The 20,771-nt window shown below is 45.9% G+C and overlaps 1 protein-coding gene across 17 annotated transcripts in view; it reads left to right on the plus strand.

Moving 5' to 3' along the window:
* The window catches only part of zmiz1a (zinc finger, MIZ-type containing 1a), a 320,345-nt gene that overhangs the window by 151,765 nt on the left and 147,809 nt on the right, over nucleotides 1–20,771 (plus strand). For 16 of the 17 annotated variants that reach the window (XM_072583401.1, XM_072583416.1, XM_072583409.1 and 13 more), the window contains exon 4: nucleotides 13,757–13,862. In XM_072583401.1, coding sequence (XP_072439502.1) covers nucleotides 13,757–13,862 — 106 coding nt within the window. Of the gene's footprint in view, nucleotides 1–13,413; nucleotides 13,554–13,756; nucleotides 13,863–20,771 lie in introns of those variants that run through there. The other variant, XM_072583419.1, reaches the window with a different exon arrangement.

Raw genomic sequence — 20,771 nt, forward strand, 5'->3', positions numbered from 1 at the left:
CTACAAAGGATTCTACTGATTGATTCGTTTACCTTCCAATTATCACAATGTGGCTTTTGTGTGTGAAGTCCATTGTTAAGTGCATTGAAGTATTAACATAACAGTTTCTCACCCTGGGGACTGGGGGGGGGGAGAAATGCTTTTATTGCCTTCGCTGCTAGAGTTATGATGATTTATGGTTTTGTATGACAATGCATTAACCAAAGGGCATTTATGGAATCAACGCTTATCACAGATTAACATAGTGTGTGTGTGTGTGCGTGCTATGATCTCTCATTCCATCATTCTGCCACTTCAGAACTTTGCTTTATCATCTTTGCATCCATATTCCCATTTCAGGAATTTTGTCAATGGGTTTGTCCTTGTTTGTTTGCCCCCACCACCTTACTCTCCATGTTTAGCCCCTGAGCTTTGAATCTGAAAACAAAGACTTAATGTTTCCACGACAACTTTCACAATGTCTCTTGATTAATGAAGACATGTTGTCCGCGACGTCATGAAAGCTCCCTGGATGTCTTTGAACAGTGCCACAGTGCATTCAAATCAATAAGTGGGCAGGACTTCAGTTTACAGTTAAACCAAAAAAATGGAGCTTTGATTAATAACGTAGCAGTCTCTCAACAACCAGCATTCAGAGGCGTGGATGTGGAAACTGGGAGCAGGAGTAGCTCATTAAGTCAACCAAGTCTACTCCGGCATTCAGTATAATCATGGCTGATCATCTATCTCAATGCCAAATTTCCGCTGTCTCTCCAAACCTCCCAATGCCTTTAAACTCTTTTTAAAAATAATTATAAGCTGCTTTTGTGAATATACTCAGGGAACCAGCAATCAGTGGCAGTGAATCCCATTGTTTAGGTGAAGAAATGTTTCCTCATCTCAATCCAAAATGGTCAAGACTTATAAACCCCTGATTCTAGAGTCTCCTGGGAGGAGAAGCATCTGTCCAATATCCAGTCTGTCTAGCTCGGTTAGTATTTTCAATCGATCCCCCCTCGTTCTTCTTAGTGCTAGTGAATACAAGGCCAGTCGAACCAATGCCTTCTCATAGGAGAATCCTATCTATCCCAGAGTTAGTCGAGTGAACCTTTGCTGCATTCCCTCAATAGAGAGTATATCCCCTCTTAGGCAGGGAGACCAAAGCTGCACACCTTACAGAGGAAGATTATAGGAACAACTCCGAAATGGAACTCCAATCCACAGACTTTTGACTCTCAGGCAAGCCAGCAGTTAATCAGCTCAGTTTGAGTTATACGGTTACATAGAATCAAAACATAAAGGTTGTGCTCAGCATAAGTATCTTTCTGTTTGTAGAATCCCTACAGTATAGAAGTAGGCTACTCAGCCCATCCAGTCACACTGACCCCCAAGGTGCTACCTGACCCCCTGTCCGACCCTATTCCTGTAACCCTGCACCTCCCATGGCTAACCCACCGAGTGTGCGCATCCCTGGACATTATGGACAATTTCGCATGGCTATTCCACCTAACCTACACATCTTTGGACTGTGGGAGGAAACCTACACAGACACTGGGAGAATGTGCAAACTCCACACAGTCACTTGAGGCTGGAATTGAACCCAGGTACCTGGCGCGGTGAGGCGGCAGTGCTAGCCACTGTGCTGCCCGTAATCATGCTGCTTGGTTACAGGGAATGTGTGTTGGGTCACTCTCTGCTCAAGTGTTGGAGGAAGTTGCAAAATCAAACCCTTTGTTAACCTTCACTAATATTCTGGGTTGTATGCGGTGGCCAATGGAACTGACTCTCTTGGTACAAAATATTGTTAAATGCCTACATGACAAAAGTGACTCAAAAACTGGAGAACGTCAGAACCTCTGGCAGCATCTGTGGGGTGAAAGCAGAGTTAGAACATAGAACACTACAGCGCAGAACAGGCCCTTCGGCCCTCGATGATGCGCCGACCTGTGAACTATTCTCAGCTCGTCCCCCTACACTATCCCATCATCATCCATGTGCTTATCCAAGGATTGTTTAAATCTCCCTAATGTGGCTGAGTTGACTACATTAGCAGGTAGGGCATTCCACGCCCTTACCACTCTCTGTGTAAAGAACCTGCCTCTGAGATCCGTCTTAAATCTATCACCCCTCAATTTGTAGTTATGTCCCCTCGTACAAGCTGACATCATCATCCTAGAAAAAAGTATTTCACTGTCTACCCTATCTAATCCTCTGATCAGAATTAACGTTTCTGGTCCTGTCTCTTTTCTTTTTAACAGAAGCAACTACCTTTCACACTGAACTTCAATGGCTACGAAAGCAATTTGAAACATTGAGGTCATAAGTTGCATGTATAAATGCAAATTATTTTTTCCAATTGTGAAGAAGGACATGGAAGATAGAGAATGTGGGGAAATAGATGGTGACATCTTGAAAAATGTTTATATTACAGAGGAGGAAGTGCTGGATATCTTAAAATGCATAAAAGTGAGTAAATCCCCAGGATCTGATCAGGTGTACCCTAGAACTCTCTGGGAAGCTAGGGAAGTGATTGCTGGGCCTCTTGCTGAGATATTTGTATCATCGATAGTCAAGGTGAGTTGCCAAAAGACTAATGTGGTGCTACTATTGAAGAAATGTGGTAAAGACAAGTCAGGGAACTATAGACCAGTCAGCTTGACATCGGTAGTGGGCAAGTTTTTGGAGGGAATCCTGAGGGACAGGATTTACATGTATTTGGAAAGGCAAAGACTATTTAGGGATAGTCAACATGGCTTTGTGCATGGGAAATCATGTCTCATGAATTTGATTGAGTTTTTTGAAGAAGTAACAAAGAGGATGAGGGCAGAGCGGTAGATGTGATCTATATGGACTTCAGTAAGGCATTTGACCAGGTTCCTCACTGTAGACTGGTTAGCAAGGTTAGATCTCATGGAATACAGGGAGAACTAGCCATTTGGATACAGAACTGGTTCAAAGGTAGGAAACTGACGGTGGTGGTGGAGGGTTGTTTTTTAGACTGGAGGCCTGTGACCAGTAGAGTCCACAAGGATAAGTGCTGGGTCCACTACTTTTCGTCGTTTAGATAAATGATTTGGATATGAAAATAGGAGGTATAGTTAGAAAGTTTGCAGATGACACCAAAATTGGAGGTGTACTGGACAGCGAAGGAGGTTACCTCGGATTACAATGGGATCTTGATCAGATGGGCCAATGGGCTGAGGAGAGGCAGATGGAGTTTGGAGGCATAGAGATGTACAGCACAGAAACAGACCCTTCATTCCAACTTGTCCATGCCAACCAGATATCCCAACCCAATCTCGTCCCACCTTCCAGCACCCAGCCCATATCCCTCTAAACCCTTCCTATTGATATACCCATCCAGATGCTTTTTAAATGACACAAAACACAGAACCAAATTATGTATTTAGTTGGTCAGTCATTTCTTTACTTCTCATTATAAATGCCCCTGTTTCTGACTAAGGGACCTTCATTTGTCGTCTTGAATCTTTTTCTCTTCATGAATCTTTTTCTCTTCACATGCCTATAGAAGCTTTTGCAGTCAGTTTTTATGTTGGTGCTGCATTTTGGCAAGGCAAATCAGAGCAGGATTTATATACTTAATGGTAAATCCTGGGGAGTGTTGCTGAACAAAGAGACCTTGGAATGCAAGTTCATAGTTCCTTGAAAGTGGAGTTGCAGGTAAATAGGATAGTGAAGAAGGCGTTTGGTATGCTTTCCTTTATTGGTCAGATTATTAAGTAATGGAGTTGAGGGATCATGTTGCAGCTGTACGGGACATTGGGTAGGCCATTTTTGGAATATTCCATGCAATTCTGCTCTCCTATTGGAAGGATGTTGTGAAACTTGAAAGGATTCAGAAAAGATTTACAAGGATGTTGCCAGGATAGGAGGATCTGAGCTATAGGGAGAGGCTGAATAGGCTGGGGCTGTTTTCCCTGGAGCGTTGGAGGCTGAGGGGTGACCTTATAGAGGTTAATAAAGTCATGAGGGGCATGGATAGGGTAAAAAGACAAGCTGTTTTCCCTGGGGTGGGGGAGTCTAGAACTAGAGGGCATAGGTTTAGGGTGAGAGGGGAAAAAGTTAAAAGGGACCTAAGAGGCAACGTTTTCACGTAGAAGGTGGTGTGTGTATGGAATGAGGTGCCAGAGGAAGTGGTAGAGGCTGGTACAATTGCAACATTTAAAAGGCATCAGGATGGGTATATGAATAAGAAGGGTTTGGAGGGATATGGGCCAAGTGCTGGCAAATGAGACTAGATTAGGTTAGAATATCTGGTCGGCATGGCTGAGTTGGACTGAAGGGTCTGTTTCCGTGCTGTGCAGCTCTATGACTCTAACGCTATTTATACCTTGTTTAAAATAATTCTCTGTGTGACAATAAGCAAAACTGTTTCTGTGTCATGGTGCAACCAGTCAATACAACACTGCTCAATTGCACTAGCTAGTGGCTGAATTTGAGATGATTCTTCATTCCTCTCAGTCAGTACATGTTAAAAGCATTCGTTGGTGGGATTTGATCATCATTGGTTAAGCTAACCTTTATTTCCCATCCATGATTGCCCTCGAGAGAGAGAGAGAGAGAGACAGAGAGAGAGAGAGAGAAGTGCACTAATGCTGTGGGATGAAAGGACAATATTTGGCTGTTATGACAGTGTAATATTTACAAGCTAGAAGCAAGGGTAGGCCACTTGGTCCTTTGAGCCTTGCTATACCTTTCAGTAAACCCATAGCTGATCTGACTGTAGTCTTAACTCTGCATTCCCACCTACCCAGATAACCTTTCACCCCCATTCCAAGAACCTGTCTGCCTCTGCTGTAAAATTATTCAAAGATTCTTCTTCAAAAGAAGGTGATAACTAAGGCACTTTGAAAAGAAAAAGGAACCCTCTCTTAGAGATGTACAGCACAGAAACAGACCCTTCGGTCCAACTTGTCCATGCCGACCCGATATCCTGAACAAATCTATTCCAATTTGCCAGCACTTGGCCCATATCCCTCCCAACCCTTCCTATTCATAAAGCCATCCAGATGCCTTTTAAATGTTGTAGTTGTACCAGCCTCCACCACTTCCTCTGGCAACTCATTCCACACTGGCACCACCCACTGTGTGAAAAAGCTGCCCCTTAGGTCTCTTTTAAATATTACGCCTCATACCATAAATCTACGCCTTCTAGTTTTGGACCCCCTACCCTGGGGAAAAAGAACTCAGGTATGCACCCTAACCATGCCCTTCATGGTTTTATAAACCTCTATCAGGCCACCCCTCAGCCTCTGACATTCCAGGGAAAACAGCCCCAGCTTATCCAGCCTCTCCCTATAGCTCAAACCCTCGAAAATCATTGTAAATCTTTTCTGAACCCTTTCTTGTTTTAAATGGGCAATCTCTTCAAGCCTAATAGTTCCAGGTTCTCTCTCGAGGAAGCACATTAAACCTGTCATGACCCCTCCGACCCTTTTTTATGTTTCGATAAAGTCAACTCTTAACTCTTTCACCCTCCAGTGGCTTGCCCTGAGTGACCTTTCCTCATAAGACAGCACTCCTCCTTCTGGTGTTAGTCGTCAACTTTCCCCAAAGTGCTTCTAAGCAAACTTAACTAAATTAGGTGACCGGATCATTGACTTTGTACATAAGACTGAATCAGGAGTGTGTCTTGCACATTTAACGTGCATTACATAATGGTGCTTTATCCTTCAAAAATACTTTGTCGGCTGTAAGTTGCTTTGCAACGTCCTAAGGCTGCACACAAATGCAAGCCTGTCTTTTCTTTTTAATCATCACTTCCTTTCCACATTTCTGTTCCCCAATAAGTGAAAAATTTCAAGGGGGTTCTGTACATATTGTATGTCTGAAGAGCACATTTTGGTTAGCTGACTCAGTCAGTCGCCCAAGTAAGTTTATCATTAAATCAATCTCAAAATGTAAGAGATGTTATCATTTTAATCTGTTGAGGAAAGAGGTATAATGAAAGCAACATGGTCCTTGTCAGTACCATTTAATGAAAACAGATGGCTGTTGGACTGGTCCAATGAAGCCGTTGAACATTTTTTTTCCACCCCACCACATTGACTGAAAGTAGTATTTTTTTTAAAAGAGAACGTTAAGCTGAGAGAAGGTGAAACTGGCCTCTCGTGCAGCCTTGGTTGTCATCACTCCACCATTTCCAAGGCCCTCAGCTATGGAATTCCTTTTCTCACCTTCTCAGTCTCTCTCTCACTCTCTAACTCTCTCTCTTTCCGCCTTTTATTCATCCCTGAAAACAAGCTCCTTTTTTGCCACTTGTCCTCATATTTTTTTGTGTGTCTGTGTGACATAATTTGGGACAGTTTTACTACATCAAAGGTGCTATATAAGTGCAACTTGACATTCATGTTGTACTCGGAAAAAAAAATACAAAGTGCTTGCGTCTGCATGAAGCCTTTGAAAACCTCAGGATTTGGTCTAACCTGCTTTGCAGCCGCTGAAGTCCTTATCAGTGTGGCCACTGTTATAACGTAGCGTATATAATGTGACAACATGATACCGTGTTCAAGCGCCTGGAATGAAACCTGCAAATGTCTTACTCAGTCTCAACGAGGGCAGCCTGGTGGCTCAGTGGTTAGCACTGCTGCCGCACAGTGCCAGGGACCTGGCTTCCATTCCACCCTCTGGTAACTCTGTGGAGTTTGCACGTTCTCCCCATGTCTGCGTGGGTTTCCTCCGGGTGCTCCGGTTTCCTCCAAAATGTGCAGATTAGGTGGATTGACCATGAAATATGCAGGGTTACAGGGATAGGATAGTGTAGGGGTGGTGGCTCAGAGTGGGGTGCTCTTTGGAGGGTCGGTGTGAACTCTGTGGGCTGAATGGCCTGTTTCCACACGGCTGGGATTCTATCACTTAATAACGACCGTCTACTAAGCCCATAATTCCTGTGTTGCAAACCACTCTCAAAGTTGGTTTAAACAACTCCAGCATTAACCCGGCAAATTTTCTCGTACCAGATGCTGCTTAACTATTGTATTTCGCTCCTCGCCATTTCTCAGTATAAGCCAAAGTGATGATTACAGACCTACTGTGAGCCAGCAGCCCCAGTACACCACCGAAATTCAAAGTAAACACGGCTAATGAAGACCTTGGAGTATGAGAAAAATAGCGTTTCCTTTTCTTCTGTGTGGGAAGGAATAAGAATGGGCCAGAGGAGATCGTGACAGTGGGGGAAGCGATGAAATCTTTACCAGCAGTGTCAGAGAGACCAAAGGCACAGGTGAAAATCCCTAATCTCTTTGGATTTTGGAGCTTGAGGATAAATATGAACGTAGCAATAAACCTACTTTCTTAGTTTCTGCTTCAGTTTTCAATCCCCTGTAGTATATATTAGAACAAGATTGTGCAAACAGTGCATATTTCATTGCTCATTCAGAGACTTACCTTTTTAAAACATCACTGAACCTTTCACATCTCTAACATCCTGGGGCTTTACTTATTCCTGTGGTAGCAGCTCTTCCTGACTCCCTTTCTGCCCAAGTAGGTCTCTTTTATCTCCTTGGCTAACTGCCGAAATTGACACGAGCGTTGCTTCCTGAAATGTAAGGAAGCAAACTGCAGACATGTGGGACAGTGTCAAAGAGTCATAGAGATGTACAGCACGGAAACAGACCCTTCGGTCCATCTCATCCATGCCAACCTGATATCCCTTTTCTTGACTCTTCTAATAGTGAGAAGTGCGATTGCGCAAACAGTAAGTAAGAGGCTGTTTACCCAGAGAGAGTGGGTTATGTTCTGCAGCTTGTCATATAGCAGACAGCTACAGGCCAGTTGGCCCGACAGTTCGGTGCTAGCGTTTATGTTCCATATCCATCAGCTTGTGCAATCAACATGATCTTTTTACTGCAATGTATCCAGCTGTCCATTCGATGCTGAGCCCCACTGGGAGAAAAACCATGAATGTCAATGAAGCTGGATTTACACTTTTGCAGTAAGTGAAAAATCCTGACCATAGTCTAAGCTAAGAGAGAGCGAGGACTGCAGATGCTGGAGGTCCGAGTCGAGAGTGTGGTGCTGGAAAAGCAGGTAAGGCAGCATCTGAGGAGCAGGACAATCGACATTTTGGGCAAGAGCCCTCCATCAGAAACAGTCTAAGCTCAGTGAGTATAGGACTTGGTAAGTCATGTTGAGGTTGTACAGGATTTTGGTGAGGCCTTTTCTGAAGTACTGTGTCCAGTTCTGGTCATGCAGTTACAGGAAGGATATTATCAAGTTGGAGAGGGTTCAGATGAGCTTCACAAGGATGTTGCCAGATATGGAAGGTTTGAGTTTTTAAAAAAAGGCTGGATATGCTGGGAGTTTTTCACTGGCGCTTAGGAGGTTGAGAAGTTTATAGAATAATAAGTATAGATAGAGTTCGTGGTCCCCTGGATGGGGTGTTTCAAGACTAGGGGCACATTGTTAAAGTAAGCGTTGAGAGATTTAAAAAAGACATGAGCCTTTTTTTTTAACATGGTGGTTGGTTTGCATGTGGAATAAACTTTCTGAGGAAGTGGTGGATCTTTTTAAAAGACATTTGGATAGATACATAAATAGGGAAGGTTTGGAGAGATATGAGCCAGTAGCAGGCAGGTGGGACAAGTTTAGTTTGGAATTATGTTTGGCATGGACCGAAAGGTCTGTTTCTATGCTGTATGACCTTGAGTAGACAAGAACTTGGCACATAGAATATGATGTGGGGAAATGTGAAGTTATGCATTTTAGCTGGAAGAATGGAGGAGCTAAATATTATTTAAATGGAGAAAGACTGCAGAGAGCTACTGAACAGAGGGATTTGGGGTTCTCATCTATGTAACACAAAAAGCTAGCATGCAATTTCAGCAGGTACTGGGGAAGGTAAATGATATATTGGCCTTCATTTTAAAAGGAATGAGTGTAAAAATAGGGAGGTTTTGTTAAATCAATACATGGCATAAGTCAGAGCACTGTTGGAATACTGTGGACAGCATTAAGCCCCTTTTCTCAGGAAAAATGTATTGTCACTGGAAGCGGTCTTGAGAAGGTTCATTAGACTGATACTAGGTATGAAGAAAGTATCTTAGGAGTAGATTTGAACTTGTATTTGTTGGGAAATCAAAGAATGAGAGAAGACCTTATTGAAAGATACAAGTTTCTTTGAGGACTTCACAGAGTAGATGTGAAAAGGTTGTTTTGGAAAGGAAAGATTACTGAGACAGAGATCAGGAACTTGTGAATCTGAGGAAAGGTCACTTGACCGTAAGCATTAATTCTGATTTCTTTGCACCGATGCTGCCAGATCTGCTGAGCTTTTCCAGCAATTTCTATTTTTCTCTGACTTACAGCATCTGTACTTTTTCAGTTTTTATTTAATGTTTTCAACTGCATGACACCTACATTCTTTTTTGCTTTTAACAACAAAAGAACAGTTGTCTGTAAACAACTCCCCTGCGCAGTAATAAAATCATTAATTCAGTCTGGTGCTCTGGGGACTCCTTGATTCCTGTCTATTCATCACATTTCCAGTTTGCTCTGTACTTATTGCTCTGTACCGAACACAAGCTTCCACTGTTGTGTGCCAATCAAAAAGAAAACAGGAACGCATCATGCTTCAGGCTGGCAGTTTCATTACCTTGAGCACCAGTTATAATGGATGGAAACTTTCAGTCTGCCTTTTGAGGCAGAGTGTACACACGTGTACCAGCAGAGGGAGTCTGCTAGGGAGAGATACTAAAGGTTTCATGTTTAATTGTTCATACTGTATAATTCTAAATGTCTCTTCACACCAATGTTTACATTCTCTACATTGGAGAGTGAGAATGAGAGCAGACATATTATTCCAAATGTTCTGAAGAAGGAAGTGTTTTCTGGATGTTTGGGTGCCAGTGTTGGACAAGGTCAGAAGTCACATGACACCAGATTTATTTGAAATCACAAGCTTTCATAAACTCGTAAGCTACAGGAGCAGAATTAGACCATTCGGCCCATTTGAGTCTGCCCTGCCATTTGATCATGGCTGATATGTGCCTCGCTCCCATTTTCCTGCCTTCTCTCTATATCCCTTCAACCCGTTGCCAATTAACAATCGGTAACTTTGCCTTCAATTTACTCACTGTCCCAGCATACACCACTCTGGGGGAGGAAATTTCCACAGATTCACGACCCTTTGGGTGGCACGGTGGCACAGTGGTTAGCACTGCTGCCTCACAGCGCCAGAGACCCGGGTTCAATTCCCACCTCAGGCGACTGACTGTGCGGAGTTTGCACATTCTCTCCGTGTTTGCGTGGGTTTCCTCCGGGTGCTCCGGTTTCCTCCCACAGTCCAAAAATGTGCAGGTTAGGTGAATTGGCCATGCTAAATTGCCCGTAGTGTTAGGTGAAGGGGTAAATGTAGGGGAATGGGTCTGGGTGGGTTGCGCTTGGGAGGGTCGGCGTGGACTTATTGGGCCAAAGGGCCTGTTTCCACACTGTACGTAATCTAATCTAATCTAATCAAGAAGTTTTTCCTCAACTCTGTTTGAAATTTGCTACCCCTTATCCTAAGATAATAACCCTTCTTGTTCTAGAATGTTCTACAAGAGGAAACATCCCTTCCATATTGATTTTATCCAGATCACTGCTCCTTTCTCGGGTGAAGGTATTTTACCTGACGAAGGGGCAGCGGTTTGAAAGCTTGTGATTTCAAATAAACCTTTGGACTGTAACCTGGTGTTGTGTGACTTCTGACCCTGTTTTCTGCGATATGGCATTGTTGAAGACTCATGCTATTAGTTATCTTAAACGTCTGTAGGTTCACCACTGAAATTCAAGGTGTCACATTCGCGTTCTTTTACTGAGGTAATGATGCATATACAGTTGGATTGGCAGAAAGATATATAAGGGAAGTGAGAACTAGGGGCTTATTAGTCTCTGTTTGAATGCCCCAGTTCTTGGTAACTTAAGGGGAATGTCACCAGCCAGTTAATTGACTGGTAAACGGGTAAATTAAATGTGGTATGACTCTCTGGCTCATTGAGTCCTGGTATCAGCCATTGTTTACAAATAGTGACAAATCCCACGCCAGAGAGCTGAGCACAGAATCTCGGCTGACGAACCTGGAGCAGTGTTGAGAGGGGACACTGCATTGTCAGAGCTGCAATCCTTCAGATACAGTGTTGAATGGACATCAGAACGTGCAGAACTGTTCTATAAGTCAGTGAGTTGTTCTTCCCCAATTGGGATGGGAGTGACTCAGAGGGACCATTTAGGACAGAGATGAGGAGAAACTTCTTCACCCAGAGAGTGGTGGCTGTGTGGAATGCTCTGCCCCAGAGGGCAGTGGAGGCCCAGTCTCTGGAATCATTTAAGAAAGAGTTGGATAGAGCTCTCAAAGATAGTGGAATCAAGGGTTATGGAGATAAGGCAGGAAGAGGATACTGATTAGGAATGATCAGCCATGATCATATTGAATGGCGGTGCAGGCTCGAAGGGCTGAATGGCCTACTCCTGCACCGATTGTAATTGTCCTGCCCTGTATCTGTCAGGGTGGGGGTTGAAGTGATCTGGGGGGCGTGTGGAGTGCAGTATGGGGTGGATCATCGTTTTATTGTATGGGGTTATTACAAGAAGGTGACTTTCTCTGAATGTGGTGGGTCAGATTTTGTCCAGATGGTTTCTAGAACCATCTGCACTCGCAGCCCAGGAGGCTGTTAACCCGTTTCGACAGGAGCAGTTTGTATTAATATGTCTTCAGCAGAACAGAAATATCCAAATAAGGTGCAGGATGTGAGTGTGTTTGAAGCCAGTTTGCACACTGAGAGATTAAGATATAATCCATCGCCAAGTCTACACTGGACCTGATTTAAGGTGTCAAAGTGAAGCTTCATCTCCCCTCCCAGATGGACATTAGAGAGCCTCAGGAGAATTCTGTTCTCCCCATTTTGCTGGCTAGGTAGCCAAAAAGGACCATTAATAGGTCTTAAGATATAGGAAGACCATCAAATATGCTCCACCACTCCATGAGATCCGATCATCCTCAACTCCACTTTCCTACCTTTCTCCCAGAATCCTTTAATTCCCTTTATGGTATAAAAGTCTGTCACAGTCATGTGATTGTTTTCAAGACTTAAGCTCTTTATTTTGAAGGAAGCGTGCTAACTGTAAATAGTCGCTCAAGCTCAGTCTAATTTGTATCACTGACAAACATCCCTGAAGGTTTAAGATCTTATTTTTGAAAGAGCAGAGGAATGATATGGTTATTTTGTCCCTTCCAAATGCCACATAGCTCCTACTCTTTTCGAGGAAGGGAATTTAATTGGCTGTAATCACTGGTGTGATGTAGGAGCCAAAGCAGCCAATCAGTGCACAGCTTGGTTCCGCATTCTACAATGATATTAATGACCAGATCTGGTTTCAATGATCCCAGTTGAGAAGCAAATATTGACCAGGACAGTGGGGAGAACATCCCCTGCTCCTGTTCCTTTCGAATTGTGGACATAGTCTGAAGTCATGCAACACCAGGTTATAGTCCAACAGGTTTATTTGAAATCGCAAGCTTTCGGTGCGCTGTCCCTTCATTAGAGAAGAGGCAAAAAAACCTTAGATGTTGGAATCCAAAGAAGACCGGCAGCATCAGGAGGAGAGGAAATCAGCGTAACCCTTCTATAGGCGAGGCTTGTGATTTTAAATAAATCTGTTGGACAATAACCTGGTGTCATGTGACTTCTGACTTTGTCCCACCCCCAGTCCAACACCAGCACTTCCACGTTGAGAATTGCACTGTGTGAGCCATTAACATCCACCAGGGAGAGTAGACAGAGCTTCAGATCCAGAACAATGTAGCCCCTGCGACAATGTAGCACTCCGTGGGCACTGCTTTGGGAGTAAATGCCTACGTTTTATGTATGGTCCCCAGAGTGGGAGGAGGAACCATAACCTTCTGATTAGAGTGCTATCACAGATCACGCCAGGACTGAACAGGCTGTGTTGGCTTTACACTGTAGAACCAGTTAACATGTGGTGTTCTATTGTCCTGAAGTGCCCAGAAAATGGAGCCTTCAGAGGGCAGGAACCTCCCATTATCAATCCCCTCATTTATCTTCCTGCCGCCGTGTAAATCCCATTTGAGACGCATGCTTTTCTCAACTAAAAGACTATAAAACTGGCTCCTCGCATTCTGTCTGCAGTGGCGACCCAATGGAAATTTGAGATACCTAACAAAAGTCATGATGCTAGATCTCCAGAAAAAGGGTTAACTTGAACGGTCAGGATTGGGGGACGTGGTGGTTGGGGGGGGGGGAGGCGGTGGCGGGGTTTGAATCAAAAATGTGTGTCTGTGTTTCAAAGCCCCTCCTTCAATGCAGAAGGTTCCTGCACACACTGGTTCCTGAGCCCTTGAAGTGCTCACCCGAAACCAGGATGTGTTAATGATGAACCCATTAAATGTGACTTGCCAAGAGAAAATGAGGGAGTGTTTGCTCAGACTTGGCTACGAGCCCAGTTTGTGTGAGAGTTGCAAGCCTGAAGCTTACTTTACAACAGTATTTCTTCACTGCTGTGAATCAAGGCAATACTCAATGGCAGCTTAAAACACAAAAGAGCCCGGGGAAGGAAAGGTGTGAGGACTGTGTGTGTCAAAAAAAAATTATAGAGCTTCATCTGTTTGCTCGCACTCTCTCTCTTTCTGACTACTCCAAAGCCAAGCAGTTGTGATGAGGCAAACACAATTGCCCCCTTTCTCCCAGTTTTGTTTTTGCCTTATGCTCTGCTATGTGGAACTCTGAGTTAATGGTGTGCTGTGCTTTTGTTTCTGCTGTAGGTTGTCAGCAGGGTAGCTGCACAACAAGGCTTTGACTTGGATCTTGGATACAGGCTGCTGGCTGTATGTGCTGCAAACAGAGACAAGTTCACTCCGAAATCAGCAGGTAGGAAAAAAGTGCTTGTGTTTGCTATAAATCTGGAGGTTACCTCCTACAAACACTGCTCCTCCTCCCACAACACCCTCCACGCCCTTAAACTCAACCAGCTTTAAAAACAGGAAAATGTACATTGCTTTTTGTAAAATGACTGATCTGTATTTCAAACAGAGCCATCCCTTCTCTTGTGTGCCATTCATTTCAAGTCTCAGTGGATCAAATTGCTGACATGGTGAACAAGTCCCGAGATGGTACGACCCTTGGTTGCTCTAGGTTTTGGAGGATTTGACCAATCGGATGGTCGTGGAATGTCATACTTGCCAAATAATCTGCTGGTTAAACTTGCTTGGTCACATCAGCACATGCGGTGATGGTGCTACCATTGGGTGTTGTGAATGTAACCACACTGGCACACCCCACCACACTGGCACACCCCACCACACTGGCACACCCCACCACACTGGCACACTCCACCTCACACAGCCCCCGTGCTGTCATGCAGACTCTCTCACACATTTTCTCGCGGCTCTCTCAGGCCGCCCCCCCCTCTCCCCTCAGGCGCGCCCCCCCCCCCCTCAGGCGCGCCCCCTTTCTCAGGCGTGCCCCCGCTCTCCCAGGCTCTCCCCTGCGCGCCCCCCACTTCGTCCGCGCGCCCACCTTCTTCCCCCTCTCCCGCGCGCTCCCCCGCTCCCCCTCTCCCGCCCGCTCCCCCTCTCCCGCCTGCTCCCCCTCTCCCGTGCACTCCTCCTCTCCTGTGCGCCGTCCCTCTCTCTCCCCCTATCCACCTATCCCTCTCTCTCCCCCTCTCCCCCATCCCTTGCTCCCCCTCTCCCGCGCGCTCCCTCGCTCCCACTCTTCCCCCATCCCTCGCTCCCCCTCTCCCGCGCGCTCCCTCGCTCCCCCTCTCCCGCGCGCTCCCTCGCTCCCCCTCTCCCGCGCGCTCCCTCGCTCCCCCTCTCCCGCGCGCTCCCTCGCTCCCCCTCTCCCGCTCACTCCCCCTCTCCCGCGCGCTCTCTCGCTCCCCCTCTCCCGCGCGCTCCCTCGCTCCCCCTCTCCCGCGCGCTCCCTCGCTCCCCCTCTCCCGCGCGCTCCTTCTCTTCCCCCCTCCCGCGTTCTCCCTCTCTTCCCCCCTCCCGCGTTCTCCCTCTCTTCCCCCCTCCCGCGTTCTCCCTCTCTTCCCCCCTCCCGCGTTCTCCCTCTCTTCCCCCCTCCCGCGTACTCCCTCTCTTTCCCCCCTCCCGCGCGCTCCCTCTCTTCCCCACCTCCCACGCGCTCCCTCTCTCCCCCTCTCCCGCACGCTTCCTCTCTCTCTGTCTCATTCAAACATGCATGCACTCACTCTCTTCCCCCCTACATTCCCCTCTGCCTCCCTCAGACATGAACTCTCTGACAGGTGTACATACAGGCACACAGTCATACATGCACAGCTCCTGAACGCACACTTTGCATGAAGACTCATTGAGTTTGTTTCATGTCCTGGGTTGATTCATCTTATCTCACTGACAGCTACCCATCTACAAGTGGATGAAGGCTTTTCTGTTCAATTAATTGATTTGTTGGCACCAGTAAGGTGTTTGATAAGGTTCCATATGGTAGAACCATAAGGTTGCACAAAATAGAGTGTTTTGGGATTGAAGGTGATTTAGCAGATTGGATCAGAAATTGGCTAGCTGAAAGAAGACAGAGGGTGATGGTTGATGGGAAATGTTCATCCTCGAGCTCAGTTACTAGTGGTGTGCTGCAAGGATCTGTTTTGGGGCCACTGCTGTTTGTCATTTTTATAAATGATCTGGAGGTAGGCGTAGAAGGATGGGTTAGTAAAGTTTGTGGATGACACTAAAGTAGGCCGAGTTGTGGATAGTGCCAAAGGATGTTGTGGGTTACAGACAGACATAGATAAGATGCAGAGCTAGAGTTTAAAACGGAAAAGTGTGAGGTAGTTCACTTTGGAAGGAGTAACAGGAATGCAGAGAACTGGGCTAATGGTAAAACTCTTGGCAGTGTAGGTGAACAGAGAGATCTCGGTGTCCAGGTGCATAAACCCCTGAAAGTTGCCACCCAGGTTGATAGGGTTGTTAAGAAGGCATATGCATATGTTGGTGTTTATTGGTAGGGGGATTGAGTTCTGGAGCCATGAGGTCATGCTTCAGCTGTACCAGACACTGGTAAGGCTGCACCTGGAGTATTGCTTACAGTTCTGGTGACCACATTATAGGAAGGATGTGGAAGCTTTAGAAAGGATCCAAAGGCGATTTACTAGGATGTTGCCTGGTGTGGAGGGAAGGTTGTATTAGGAAAAGCTGAGGGAACTGAGGCTGTTTTCATTGGAGCAAAGACGGTTGAGAGGTGACTTAATCGAGACGTATAAGATAATTAGAGGGTTAGATCGGATGGATAGTGAGAGTCTTTTTCCTCAGATGGTGATGGCTACCAGGAGGTGACATAGCTTTAAATTGAGGGGTAATAGATTTAGGACAGATATTGGGGGTAGTTTCTTCATTGGAGAGTAGTAGGGGTGTGGAATGGCGTGCCTGTAACAGTAGTAGACTCATTGATGTTAAGGGCATTGGACAAACATATGAACAATAATGGAACAGTGTAGGTGAGATGGGCATCAGATTAATTTCACAGGTCGGTGCAGCATCGAGGGCCGAAGGGCCTGTACTATACTGTAACATTATATGTTCTAAGTCGGTCTGCTCCTTGTAGACGGGTGATGTAAAAAAATGACCTGAAGGTAAAAATGAATTCGGCCAACACTATCAAACCCACGGTCCTCGCTCTGTGACCTTGGTGCACAGTCTTACCGTCCAAAACTAACGTGGACTTCCTGTTCTACTCCAGCCACTTGGTCGAATGCCTGTGAAGCAAAGACAGCAAACTCCACAGCCATTTCTCAGTGATGTCAGTCATCAGGCAGTGCCCCTTGTCTGTGATCATTGGCCAGCCTGAGGTGACGGAGCTCTGAGGGCACTAACCATATCGATTGACAATTGAGTGGAAACTCCCATTAACTCGTGGCTCAGTGGGACTGTACAGTCTATCCGTCTGGGAACGACGTACACTCCTCACTTTGAGGATTCGTGTTGCTCAGCCTTTGCCCTGCACAATGTTTGATTTCTATTCCTTGAATTTGCAGCGTGACCCCTCCCTTTGCTGCGTGTTCAGCAGCAATCCATCTATTGCACGGGTTCTCTTTGACTGCCACCTGGTGTGGCTATCCAAGTACAGTGTCCCTCTGTCCCAATCAGTATTTTCCATCTTCCTACACACCACATGGACAGCAGCTGCAGCTCACCACCACCTTCACAAGAGCACCTGGGGATGGATCCAACCAGCAACTCCTCTGTGATCAAATATAAAAGTCCATGGACTTCAGCACCTGGATTGGCTCTTTAGTGAATGTACCTGTCATTTACATCATCCCAGTACTCATTATTAGATTAGATTAGATTAGATTAGATTAGATTAGATTACTTACAGTGTGGAAACAGGCCCTTCGGCCCAACAAGTCCACACCGCCCCGCCGAAGCGTAACCCACCCATACCCCTACATCTACATCTACCCCTTACCTAACACTACGGGCAATTTAGCATGGCCAATTCACCTGACCTGCACATCTTTGGACTGTGGGAGGAAACCGGAGCACCCGGAGGAAACCCACGCAGACACGGGGAGAATGTGCAAACTCCACACAGTCAGTCGCCTAAGGCAGGAATTGAACCCAGGTCTATGGCACTGTGAGGCAGCAGTGCTAACCACTGTGCCACCGTGCCGCCCACCAAATTATGTTTCTCATAAAATGAGTCAGTCTGGGAAAAAGTTCTTTTATTTTCTGACATCCACTCCATTTGATGTTTTGGAATCATTCCAACCAGGACAGTCTCCAGGTTCATTCTCAGTCTGCATCGAGGTGATTACTCTCTGCTGGGGAGCTTGTTTTTCACTGCTCTTGGCTCAGCTGTCCTGGGGCAAACTCAACATAACGTCTCACCAGAATTCCTGCTCCTGATCATTATCTAGTCATCAGCAGCTGGGAGGTATACCTGGACTTTGTCTGAGATCAGAATGGAACTCAGCTGCGATGCCTTCCACAGACAAACAGCTTCCTCCACTTGTGTCTTAAGCTAACCTGGAAATAGAAGGGCCCTAGCATTGCAGTGATATCTGTGCTATGTCCAACACCTGCAGCCGGTTTAACAAAAGGCCTACCTGAGGAGAGCCAGTTGGATTTGAAGACCTCGTCCCGGTACAACACTCAGGATTGAACCTAAAACTGAGAAAGGGAGAGGAAGCCAAAAACGAGGAGGGGCGCCACATTACGTTCACAGACCCAGATTCCTGTTACCACTTAGAATCTCAGGCACCCGACAGTGAAGAAAGAGGCTATTCGACTTAGCGAGTCTGCACTGAACCTCCAAAGAGCATCCCATCCTGTCCCCGTAACTCTACATTTCCCATGGCTAACCCACCTAGCCTGCCCATAGTGTTAGGTGCATTAGGCAGGGGTAAATGTAGGGTAGGGGAATGGGTCTGGGTGGGTTACCATTCGGAGGGGGGTGGTGTGGACCTTTTGGGCAGAAGGGCCTGTAGAGAATCTAATCTCATCCCTGGACACTACTGGGCAATTTAGCAAGGCCATTCAACCTAACCTACACATCTCTGGACTATGAAGTCCAATTAACCATCAACCTGCAAGGAGTGGGGGGAGAATCAGTGACGTGACAATTCATTCACTACTTTTTGTTGTGCATGAAGAAAATTTAATTAAGAGTTTGTAACAGGGAAGGTCAGTGGATAGCGAGCAGGCAGGTATTATGTGCCTTCAGCATTGCATGCAGATCCAATCCAAATTTCCTTGTTCCATTTGGACTGTCGACCCATCAACAAGTTACATTTTCAAAGTGCCATTTACGCTAATGCAGAGAAAACCTTCGATTTACAATCTTGGTGTTTGTGGTTTTGTAATAACTCCAGAAGCCTGAACTGAAATGGGACTTGGATCTATTGTTGAAAAATAAAGCCTCAGCTCATGGACGGAGGCTAGTCCCAGGCCAGGGCACACAGTTCTGTAAAGGTCTGCTTTACCTCTCTGTCCTTTTACATTCAGAAGTGGTTTCAAACACAAACTAACACTTTCTCTCCCCATCACCAAATCACAGTGACTTTTGTTTCTAACTATTAACTGCCACCAGTCAACACGTCCCCTCCTGCCCCCATGTAACTAATTGGATGTTTATATGCAAAGCCCATTAAAGGCAGAATAACAGTCTGAGGGAGGGCAGGAAGGTGTAAAATCAAAATGGAACTGGAGTGGAAATAAAGCACTCTATCCCTCACAATGCCCATATCTCCCTAAAGGCGTCGAGAGTATTTGCTGGTTACTGCAACAGATCTGCTTCATAGTAGATTAGATTAGATTACTTACAGTGTGGAAACAGGCCCTTCGGCCCAAAAAGTCCACACCACCCTGTCGAAGCGTAACCCACCCATAACCCCTACATCTACATTTACCCCTTACCTAACACTACAGGCAATTTAGCATGGCCAATTCACCTGGCCTGCACATCTTTGGACTGTGGGAGGAAACCGGAGCACCCGGAGGAAACCCACACAGACACGGGGAGAACGTGCAAACTCCACACAGTCAGTCACCTGAGGCGGGAATTGAACCCGGTCTCTGGCGCTGTGAGGCAGCAGTGCTAACCACTGTGCCACCGTGACGCCCAACCTATATTAGCCTACAACCTGCATTTGCCTTCTTAATCATTTTCTGTCTCTGCAAATTAACTTATTTAATCAGGATGTATTTTCTCATCAACCCAGAGATGTTACGGCACATCCCTGGAACAGGCAGCACTTGAACCCAGGCCTCCTGGGTCAGATATAGGGTCAATGCCACTGCACAACGCAGAGGGCTCAGGTCATAGAGCCATAGAGATGTACTGTACGGAAACAGACCCTGCAGTCCACCGGTCCATGCCGAGCAGATATCCTAAATAATTCCACTCCCATTTGCCAGCATTTGGCCCATATCCCTCAAAACTCTTCCTATTCACGTCCACAGCCAGATGCCTTCTAAATGTTGTAATTGTACCAGCCTCCGCCACTTCCTCTGGCAGCTCATTCCATACACGTACCACCCCCCTACGTGAAAAAGTTGCCCCTCAGGTCCCTTTTAAATCATTCCCCTTAAGCCTCTAGCTTTGAACTCCCCCACTCTGTGATGAGTTGGGCAGGCCTGACTCCAAAAGGAGGTTAATAAGTGATTGCCATTTGCCTTGTAGGGAATTTCTCAGGTTTTGTGTCACAACACTGCGTGTACGTTAGGGCTGTCCAAGGACAGCAGTGTTACAGCGGAATTCTGTCCATTACTGAGGTCTTTCCTCCTTTGCTGCTCTCGTTGGAGTACAATAACGAGTGTCAGTGTGATGTTTATAACTGTGAGTGGGGGAAGGGTTCCCGCTGCAGAGATTCATTCATGCCTTTTGGTGTCAGCAAATCTTGGGGTTTGTTTGTAACACAACACGTGTCGATCCTATGCCTTACTACTGTTTCCAACACAAGCAGCCATTTTCAATTAGCTGAAAGACTGACCAACAGTTTTTGGGTCACTTACAGACACTGTGTCCAGACAATCTGACGCACTGAGCTCAGATGTCTCACTGCCTATTTACAATTCTCCCTCAACACCAACAGACTGACTACTCCTCTCAATGCTATTTCTAAGGCCTCCCATCCCTCAAATACAGAGGAACCTCGATTATCCAGCATTCGATTATCCAAATTTCGGATTATCCAGACAAGATCGTAAGGTCCTGTTGCTGTGCTAAGTTGTGTTATCTGGCATTTGGTTATCTGAACGTTTGATTGAGGGAACAAAATGCTCCCCGCCCACGGGATAATCAAGGTTCCTC

This window comes from Chiloscyllium punctatum, chromosome 13 (genome assembly GCF_047496795.1).
Source record: "Chiloscyllium punctatum isolate Juve2018m chromosome 13, sChiPun1.3, whole genome shotgun sequence".
NCBI lineage: Eukaryota > Metazoa > Chordata > Chondrichthyes > Orectolobiformes > Hemiscylliidae > Chiloscyllium > Chiloscyllium punctatum.